The sequence below is a fragment of the Protobothrops mucrosquamatus genome, unplaced genomic scaffold (assembly GCF_001527695.2).
Source record: "Protobothrops mucrosquamatus isolate PMUCROS unplaced genomic scaffold, P.Mucros_1.0 scaffold5126, whole genome shotgun sequence".
In the NCBI taxonomy this organism is placed as follows: domain Eukaryota; kingdom Metazoa; phylum Chordata; class Lepidosauria; order Squamata; family Viperidae; genus Protobothrops; species Protobothrops mucrosquamatus.
The window spans coordinates 8,363-19,038 of record NW_015391000.1 but is presented as its reverse complement, the minus strand read 5'-3'; the positions used below and the strand labels follow the sequence as shown (position 1 = coordinate 19,038).

The window sequence follows — 10,676 nt, the reverse complement described above, 5'->3', positions numbered from 1 at the left end:
AGGCCAGGACTACCACATGTCCACCAGCATCGAATGGTTAAGCCGAGCGCATCAATCTATAACTTCTCATCCCTAGCACAGTGCTGGTGAACCTTTTAGAGACCGAGTGCCCAAAAACTGGCCCCACCCCCGCTCCACCCCCTGCCCCACCCCTGCTCCACCCCACCCTGCCTGCCCGCGGGGCCACTCATCGCCTCCAGGGCCTGCCGCAGATCGCCCAGCCTGCCCAGCAGTGCCATGGCGGCCACGTCCTCTGCCTGCGCCCCGCAGCATCAATTGTGCGTGATGGGGCGTGAGGGCAGAGTCTTGTCTATGCTGCCTGGCTGCCATGTCCTTGGCTGCGCTGCTCTGCGTGGGCCACGCTCAGGGGTGACTCTCCTCCAGGGGGGCTGCTGGTGAGGAGGGGGTTGCGGGCGGAGGCAAGGCTGGGGTAACGGCACGTGTGCCCACAGAGAGGGCTCCGAGTGCCACCTCTGGCACCCATGCCATAGGTTCGCCAACACTGCCCTAGCATGTGGTCTACACACAGAGTAATCATGTTACTCACTTAACATCTGCAGTGATTCCCTAAACAACCGCAGCAAGAAAGGTCATAAAATGGGGCAAAACTCACTTAACACATGTCTCACTTAGCAACAGAAATGTTGGGCTCAATTGTGGTTGTAAGTCGAGGACTACCTGCATAAACTGCCATGCTTCTTGCTTCTCACACTCTGCTATTGGTGTTAATTCTTTCTCAGAATTTGGCAAATTCTTACCAGATACGCGATGGTCGACAGTTCGTAGATGATGGATTGAGCCCCTAATTCAACCGTACTCATTAATCCTTAGAGGAGAGAAACATGGTTGAGAGCCAGAAGCATTACACAAAACAAGCAGCATATAAATTTAATGGCAATAACAATCATACATCTGCGAGAAATACAGGTAGTCCTCAACTTATGACCACAAATGGGCCCAAAATTTCCATTGCTAAGCAAGACAGTAGTTTTGAGTTTTGCCTGATTTGGCGGACATTCTTGTTGCGGTTGTTTAGTGAATCACTGCAGATGTTAAGTGAGTAACATGGTTGTTAAGTGAATCCGGCTTCCCCGTTGACTTTGCTTGTCAGAAGGTCACAAAAGGGGATCACGTGGCCCCCAGGACACGGCAACTATCATAAATATGAACTAGTTACCAAGCATCTGAATGTAAATCCTGTGACCATGGGGATGCTGCAATGGCCGTAAGTGTAAAAAATGATCATTGTCAGAAAGTTGCAACAGGGGATCATGTGACCCTGAGACACTGCAACCGTCATAAATAGAAACCAGTTGCCAAGCATCCAAATTTTGATCACACGACCATGCGAATGCTGCAGCATTGTGAAAAAAGTCGGTAAGTCCCCTTTTCAGTGCCGTTGTAACTTTGAACGGTCACTAAATGAGTGGTTGTAAGTGGAGGACCAACTGCTCCATTTGCCTGCGACAAAGTCATAGAAAATGAAGAAATAGAATAGAATAGAATAGAATAGAATAGAATAGAAAATAGAATGGAATGGAATAGAATAGAATAGAATAGAATAGAATGGAATGGAATGGAATGGAATAGAGTAGAATAGAATAGAAAATAGAATGGAATGGAATGGAATGGAATAGAATAGAATATAGAATAGAAAATAGAATAGAATAAAATGGAATGGAATGGAATGGAATAAAATAGAATAGAATGGAATGGAATGGAATGGAATAGAATAGAATAGAATAGAATAGAATAGAATAGAATAGAATAGAATAGAAAATAGAATAGAATAGAATAGAATAGAATAGAATAGAATAGAATAGAATAGAATAGAAAATAGAATGGAATGGAATGGAATGGAATAGAATAGAATAGAATAGAATATAGAATAACAAAGTTGGAAGGGATTTTAGAGGTCTTCTAGTCCAACCCCCTACTCAGGCAGGAAACCCTATAACTGAAGTGCTCTGGGATTTTGGAATTCAAACAGATAGGCAGCTGCTACACAACACCCCCCCCCCCAGGCTTAACAACTGTTGATAAGAAAGTCCAAAAAATCCAGATGGTGGATGTGGCAGCACTGGGAGACAGCAGAAGAGGAAGAAGTGGAGAAGATCACAAAATGAAAATAGAATGACCGTGGCAAAAGAAAGTAAAGGTAGTGGTCAATATATTCAATAACATATTTAATATATGATAGGCCTCTTGGCTGCCATCCCAAAACATCTGCAGCACCACTCGAACCCCATCGGCATTGAAAAAAATTCACCATCGGTCAATTGCAAAAGGCAGCTTTACTCGGAACGGCTGACATCCCGCGACGAAAGCTTTAAATATTATTCGACACCCACATCCGTCTATCCCAGGTTCTTGGGAAGGAACTTGACCAGTAGACAGAAACCTGCCAAATGCGGTCTGAACATCTGGCTGACGGTGGGACCGACCATCCGCGTCATCACGGAAAGTGAAAGTGAAAGTGAAAAACTTTGGATGCGCAACTGCATCAACCAACAGGAACCAGACAATCCGAAGGAGTGCCATGTTGTCAGGGCCCATGCAGAGCAATTTGGGGGGATCAGTTGCGGCCATTAAGTGGAGGAGTACTTATACGGCAGTCCTCGACTTACAGCGGTTCATTTAGTGACCGTTCAAAGTTACGACGGCGCTGAAAAAAGGGACTTGTGACCGTTTTTCACACTTAACGACCGTTGCAGCGTCCCTACGGTCACGTGATCGAAATTCAGACGCTTGGCAACTGACTCGTATTTATGACGGTCGCAGCGTCCCGGGGGGGGTCACGTGATCCGCTTTTGCGACCTTCTGAGAAGCAAAGTCAGTGGGGAAGCCAGATTCACTTAACAACCGTGTGACTTAACTCAAGAATTGCAGCGATTCACTTGTGGCGAGAAAGGTCGTAAAACGGGGCAAAACTCACCTAACAAATGTCTCGCTTAGCAACATAAATTTTGGGCTCATGTGTGGTCGTATGTCGAGGACTACCTGTATAACGCCACCGAACCGTAGAGCCACTCGCCCGGGGAGACAACAAAGAGGCCCCTGCTGGCCGAGAGAGAAAAGGGGTGGGGGGGTCTCACCTGCGAGGAAGCTGCCAATCTCAAAAGTCCACCACTCAATGCAGATCATAAACATGCTGGGCAGGGCCAACCGGACGAAGGGACCCCATTCCTGCAGACAATCCATCGTCCAGCCTGTAAAACACAAGGGCTTCCGTGTCAGGGCGAGGGCCTTGTCTGTCTGTGGCTGTTTGTCTGTGTGTTTATGTGTGCGTGTGTCTGAATAACAGACTAACAGAGTTGGAAGGGACCCTGGAGGTCTTCTAGTCCAACCCCCTGCTCAAGCAGGAGACCCTATACTATTTCAGACAAATTGTTGTCCAATTTCTTCATATAAACCTCCAGTGTTGGAGCAGTGGCTGAGTTTGTGTCTGTGTGTCTGTGTCTGTATCTGTGTGTCTATATCTGTGGATCTATGTTGCGTCTGTGTATCTGTGTGTCTATGTTGTGTGTGTCTATGTTGTGTCTGTGTGCCTATGTTGTGTCTATGCTGTGTCTGTATGTCTATGTTGTGTGTGTGTGTGTCTATGTTGTGTCTGAGTGTCTATGTTGTGTCTGTGCGTCTATATTGTGTCTGTGTGTCTATGTTGTGTTTGAGTGTCTATGTTGTGTCTGTGCGTCTATGTTGTGTCTGTGTATCTGTGTGTAAGCCTATTGGGTCTGTGTGTCTATGCTGTGTCTGTGTCTGTGTATTTATGTTGCCTCTGTATATGTCTGTGTCTCTGTGTCTATATTGTAATTGTGTATCTGTCTGTGTCTGTGTCTGTGTATCTATGTTGTGTTTGTGTATCTGTCTGTGCCTGTCTCTATGTGTCTATGTTGTGTCTGTGTGTCTATGTTGTGTCTGTGTATGTCTGTGTGTCTACTTGAGTGTCTGTGTTTCTGTGTGTGTGTGTGAGGGGTGTGTGTCTCTGTATGTGCTTTGTTATACAGGTTTCTTGTAGCCCAGCCAGGGGTATCTTTGGTGAGATGAGTGGCCATATAAATCAAACTAAGAGAATAAATAAATAAATGTCTGAAAACGGGCCGTTACTTCTCACGAACATAAAAGAGTGGAGAGGGGGGGGGGGAAAGTGTTTCTAGCTGTGCCCATGATTCTCTCAACCCTTCCTGCCCAGGTCGCAAAAATATTCTGCTTTTCTACTACCTCCCCAGGTCTCCTTGTGGATCTTTCTCCACCAGACGAAGAGGAAGAGGAGAAACGCCTGCAGATTCTGCGAAAGGGTGTTGGCCCAGGCTGAACCTCTGTGGGAGAGAAAGAAAGAGAAAGAAAGAAAGAAAAAGAGAGAGAAAGTAAATAAGTCAATCTTAACGTTTGGCCATCTTGTTTGATTGAACTCATGAGAGAGGGGAACTTCATTCTTATGACAGGGGGTCTTCAACTTAGGACCACAATTGAGTCCAAAATTTCTGCTGCTAACAAGACAGATTCTAAGAGAATTTTGCCCCGTTTTATGACCTTGTTTGCCATGGTTGTTAAATTAATCACTGTAGTTGTTAAATTAGCAACACGGTTGTTAAATGAATCTGACTTCCCCACTGACTTTCTGTTAGAAAGTCTGTTTATACATAGCAGATCAGATCAAACAAATGGCACCGTCACCATGTGCTTTACTGCTTAACTGTTTTAACTGTAACAGGAAACAGGAAACTCTGCTTAGGACAAAAGACCATAGTGTATATACCAAAGGTGCTTTTTCCCAAGGCAACTGGACTTTCTTGTTGTTTCTTTGAAGACGTTTCGCTTCTCCTCCAAGAAGCTTCTTCCAGTCGGAGCTGAAGAAGCTTCTGGGAGGAGAAGCGAAACGTCTTCAAAGAAACAACAAGAAAGTCCAGTTGCCTCGTGAAAAAGCACCTTTGGGATAAACCATGACCTGGATGACTGAGAATCTCCATAGATGTGAAAGAGCATTATGTTTTGAACTCGGGCCTGTTGACCAACGGGAAATCTGTCGCACTTACACCACGCCCAGCTTGAAGACGTGCAAAAAGACGGCATTCATGATCACGTTCAACACGTTCACCACCACGCCGGTCACCACCTGAGGCAAGAGGACAGCCTGGAATGGAGAAAAAAAGGACAAATTGAACACAAGGCAGGTTTAAGCAATGCTGCAGGGCAGGGGCCCCTGTAGGCCTCTGACTTGAGACTGCTGACTTTGGGGAGAGAAACGGGGTGTCGTTTAATCAGGATTGTGGGGCCATTTCAATCAATCAGAACAGAGCTGGGAGGGACCTTGGAGGTCTTCTAGTCCAGCCCCTTGCTCAAGCAGGAATCCCTATACCAGGGGTAGGCAACCTTGGCTCTTTTATGACTGGTGGACTTCAACTCCCAGAATTCCTGAGCCAGCCACGCTGAGGAGAAATGGAGAGGTTTCCATACTGAGCCATGCCGGCTCAGGAATTCTGGGAGTTGAAGTCCACAAGTCATGAAGGGGGCCATAGTTCCCCCATACTGGCTCAGGAATTCTGGGAGTTGAACTCCACCAGTCATAAAAGAGCCAAAGTTGCCTACTCCTGCCCTATACCATTTGACAGAAGTGGCTGTCCAGTCTCTTCTTAAAAACCTCCAGTGATGGAGCACCCATAACTTCTGGAGGCAGGTTGTTCCACTGGTTAATTGTCCTCACGGTCAGGAAATTCCTCCTTAGTTCCAGGTTGTTTCTCTCCTTGATTAGATTCCATCCATTTCCTTCCTTCCTTCCTTCCTTCCTTCCTTCCTTCCTTCCTTCCTTCCTTCCTTCCTTCCTTCCTTCCTTCCTTCCTTCCTTCCTTCCTTCCTTCCTGAATCATAGAATCCTAGGGATGGAAGGGACCTTGGAGGTCATCTAGTCCAGCCTCCTGCTCAAGCAGGAATCCCTATACCATTTGACAGAAGTGGCTGTCCAGTCTCTTCTTAAAAACCTCCAGTGATGGAGCACCCACAACTTCTGGAGGCAGGTTGTTCCACTGGTTAATTGTTCTCACTGTCAGGAAATTCCAGGTTGACTAGTTTCCATCTGCTGCTTCTTGTCCTGCCTTCAGGTGCCTTGGGGAATAGGTTGACCCCCCCCCTCTTCTTCGTGGCGGCCCCTCAAATATTGGAACGCTGCTATCATGTCCCCCTTAGTCCTTCCTTTCTCTAGACTGGCCATACCCAAATCTTGCAACTGTTCTTCATATTTTTGTGTCTCCGGACTTTTAATCATCTTAGTTGCTCAACTGTTCTTCTCTGCACTTGGCAAGATGGACGTTAAGTTTAATAATCAGTAAAAAATAATTCAATGAATAAAGTTTATTTAGAATTCTTTATTCTTGATTGGCCAAGTGTGATTGGACACGTAAGGGATTTGTCTCCGGTGTGGAAGCTCTCAGTGTACATACAAACAACTAAGTGATAAACTAATCAAGGAGAGAAGCAACCTAGAACTAAGGAGAAATATTCTGATTATTACAATAATTAACCAGTGGAACAACCTGCCTCCAGAAGCGGTGAATGCTCCAACACTGGAAGTTTTTAAGAAGAGACTGGACAGCCATTTGTCTGAAATGGTATAGGGTTTCCTGCCTGAGCAGGGGGTTGGACTAGATGACCTCCAAGGTCCCTTCCAACTTTATTATTATTATTATTTATTATAGGTATTTACCCACGTAGTAGGGCTGTATTGCTATTATCCTTCTCGTCGTCTCATCTATCCTACTACCTTCTCCTATTGGGTATCTTATGATTTATCCCTTGTTGTTTGTATCTTATGATTAGTGATTGTAACTATGATCTATGATATATAACCTACCACTTTGTTCTTTGCATGTACACTGAGGGCTTCTGTGCCGGAGACAAATTGCTTGCGTGTCCAATCACGCTTCACCAATAAAGAATTCTATTTTGTTCCGTTTCACCATTGTCCTAATCCGCTGCTTTTGAGGTACGGTGGCCTCCCCCAGTAAATTCTGCTTTTAACCATAAAGCAAAATGCATACAATACCTGACTTTGCAAATAGCGTGTTTCCAGCTGGTAGATGAACGCAGCCTGTGAATGCATCCCAAACGTAATAAGTTAGCTTCTTTGACTGAAAATCAGTTTCATGATTATCTATTTTAATTTAATTTAAATTAAATTGTCTTCACCTATCAAGTCAGGTCTCAGCTAACAAGCCATAATGTGTCCTGAACAAACAGGCCGTTTTGCGCACTTTCCAAAGGCAACAGTCCTGTTCACACAACCAACAGAGGAAACAGACTCCTCGGAACCTGTTTTAGCCCGGTCTGTATGCGTTATGCGAACGCAGCCAACGAAACACTTACCGGCAGGGCTGGAATGAAGATCATCACGTAAATGTGGGTTAATCTGTAAGACAAAATTGAACCACATTTTAATGGGATGGGAACGGCGAATGGGTGGCATACAGGAACCCTGGTGGCTCAGCGGTTAGGATGAGGCATTGCGGGGAAAACTCTGCCCACAGCCAGGAAGTTCGATCCTGACCGGCTCAAGGTGGACTCAGCCTTCCGTCCTTCCGAGGTCAGTAAAATGAGGATCCAGATTGTTGGGGGCAAATAGGTTCTCTGTAAACCGCTCAGAGGGGGCTTTAAGCATCGTGAAGCAGTATATAACTCTAAGTGCTATTGCTAGTGCTACCTACATACCTATTTATCTATCATTTATCTTTTATCATTTCATCTCTATCTCTCTTTATATAGACATATAGATATCTATATTCTCTCTCTGCCTACCTGCCTATCTGCCTACCTGTCATGTCAATCTATCTATCATTCATATCTATCTATCTGTCTCTGTCTCTCTGTCTGTCTGTCTGTCTGTCTGTCTCTCTCTCTCTCTCTATCTATCTATTCATCCATCCATCCATCCATCCTATCTATCCTATCTCTCTCTATCTCTCTCTCTCTTTCTCTCTCTCTCTCTCTTATCTATCTATCTATCTATCTATCTATCTATCTATCTATCTATCTATCTATCTATCTATCTATCTATCTATCTATCTATGCATCCATCCATCCTAACTATCTATCCTATCTCTCTCTCTCTCTCTCTCTCTTTCTCTCTCTCTCTCTCTCTTATCTATCTATCTATCTATCTATCTATCTATCTATCTATCTAGCTAGCTAGCTAGCTATCTATCTATCTATCTATCTATCTAGCTAGCTATCTAGCTATCTATCTATGCATCCATCCATCCTAACTATATATCCTATCTATCCTATCTATCCTATCTATATCTATCTATCTATCTATCTATCTATCTATCTATCTATCTATCTATCTATCTATCTATCTATCTACATCCATCTATCTATCTATCTATCTATCTATCTATCTATCTATCTATCTATCTATCTATCTATCTATCTATCCATCCATCCACCTACCTACCTACCTACCTACCTACCTACCTATCCATCTGTGTCTGTCTCCATCCATCCATCCATCCATCCATCCATCCATCTATCTCTCTATCTATCTATCTATCTCTCTATCCATCCATCCATCCACACACCTACCTACCTACCCACCTACCCCCCCCCCCCCCCCCCCCCCCCCCCCCCCCCCCCCCCCCCCCCCCCTCCTCTCTCTCTCTCTCTCTCTCTCTCTCTCTCTCTCTCTCTCTCTCTCTCTCTCTCTCTATCTATCTATCTATCTATCTATCCATCCATCCATCCATCCATTCATCCACACACCTACCTACCTACCTACCCATCCATCCATCCATCTCTGAGCATAAATAGGAGAAGCCTTCCTTTCTCAATCTCCAGGGTCCAGCCCTTTCACTGGATGTTCCCATTAACGCTACAGGCCTTCACTAAACGAACAATTTACTGACTGTTCAAAGTTACAACGGCACCGGAAAAAAGCGACTTATGGCCGTTTTTCACACTGACGACTGTTGCAGCCTCCCCAGGGTCACCTGATCAAAATTGGTTCATGTGGCAAGTGGCTCATATTTATGACACTCGCTGTGTCCCCAGGGTCATGTGATCCCCTTTTGCGACCGTCTGACAAGCAAAGTCAACGGGGAAGCCAGGTTCACTTAACAACCGCGTCACTAACTTAACAACTGCAGTGATTCACTCAACAACTGTGGCCAGAAAAGTCAGAAGATGGGGGAAAACCCACTTAACAACCGTCTTGGTTAGCAATGGAAATTTTGGGCTCGAATGTGGTCGTAAGTTGAAGACCTGTATTCATAGATATACATGTGCATGTGTGAGAGGATGTAAAATATAAACACACACACACACAAACTCTTGTTGCAAGATTCACACAAACGTTGGAAGCCTTTTTTTCTCAATGCCCCCAACATCCAGGCCTGAAAGATAGACTGCTCCTTTCCGTGGAGGTTCTCTTATAAGACTAAATTGTGTTGCTGTTGTTGGTGGTGTTTTTTTTTTTAAAGAAATTTAAGCATCCGCTATTAAAACTCCTTTCCCCCCTAAACGATGTGAAGATTAAACGTTTTGACCAATATATATATATATAAGAGATAGAGGGCATATAGGTTTTTTTTCTCAAAATTCGAAACGATGAAGAAGAGGTAACGCCCCCGCCCCCCTCAAAAAAACAGGAACGAGAGAAGAGGTGAAAAACAAGAGACGGAAGGAGAAAAAAAAAGAGGGTTGTGTGGTGGTTACACAAGAGCAAGGGGTGTTTTTGGAACACAACCCAGCTGAGAGAGATGCTTTTCGGCTTTTTTTTTTTTTTTTAAGCAAACAGAAATAGGAGAATCTGTGAGGTAAGACGGTTCTTTTGTCCCTTTTTCTTTGCGGTGCTCCACCCAAAAGGATCAGATTAAAGAGTTGGATTAATTGGGGTCGATGGCTTAATTTAATTTGGATGGGTTTCTTGAGGCGTGTGATTTTTTTTGTGTGTGCATGTGGGTTGAAAGTAGCCTGTCATAAACCAACATACAGCTCGTGCTCGACTTACGACCGCAATGGAGCTCAAAATTTATGTTGCTAAGAGAGACACCGGCTAAGTGAGTTTTGCTCCATTTTATCATTTAACAGTTGTTCAGTGAATCCCTGCAGTTGTTAAGTTGGGAACACAGTTGTTAAGTGAATCTGGCTTCCCCGTTGACTAAACCACTTTTTTTCACTGCTGTCGTAAAATGGAACGGACCTTAAGAATAGAATGGAACGGAACGGAATGGAATGGAATACAATACAATACAATACAACACAATACAATACAATACAATACAATCAACAGGAATAGAGTAGAGTAGAGTAGAGTAGAATAGAATAACAATAGAATAGTATAGAATAGAATAACAATAGAACAGAATAGAATAACAATAGAATATAATAATAATAGAATATAATAACAATAGAACAGAACAGAATAGGAGGAGAGGAGAGGAGAGAAGAGAAGAGAAAGGAGAGAGGGGAGAGGAGAGGAAAGAGGAGAAGAGGAGAGGAGAGGAGAGAAGAGAAAGGAGAGAGGGGAGAGGAGGGGAGAGGAGAGAAGAGGAGAGAAAGGAGAGAGGAGAAGAGAGAGAGGAGAGAGAAGGGGAGGGGAGAGGAGAGGAGAGAAGAGGAGAGGAGAGGAGAGAAAGGAGAGAGGCGAGAGGAGAGGAGAGGAAAGAGGAGGAGAAGAGGAGGAGAGA

General features: G+C 44.4%; 1 protein-coding gene across 1 annotated transcript in view; it reads right to left on the bottom strand.

Annotated features, from left to right (window-relative positions):
• LOC107299573 (multidrug and toxin extrusion protein 2-like) overlaps nt 1-10,676 on the bottom strand; it is a gene marked incomplete at both ends in the record, with an annotated part of 23,489 nt that overhangs the window by 9,386 nt on the left and 3,427 nt on the right. The window contains 6 exons of the mRNA XM_015828941.1: nt 759-826; nt 3,096-3,209; nt 4,222-4,319; nt 5,037-5,134; nt 7,040-7,084; nt 7,360-7,402. Coding sequence (XP_015684427.1) covers nt 759-826; nt 3,096-3,209; nt 4,222-4,319; nt 5,037-5,134; nt 7,040-7,084; nt 7,360-7,402 — 466 coding nt within the window. The remainder of the gene's footprint in view (nt 1-758; nt 827-3,095; nt 3,210-4,221; nt 4,320-5,036; nt 5,135-7,039; nt 7,085-7,359; nt 7,403-10,676) is intronic.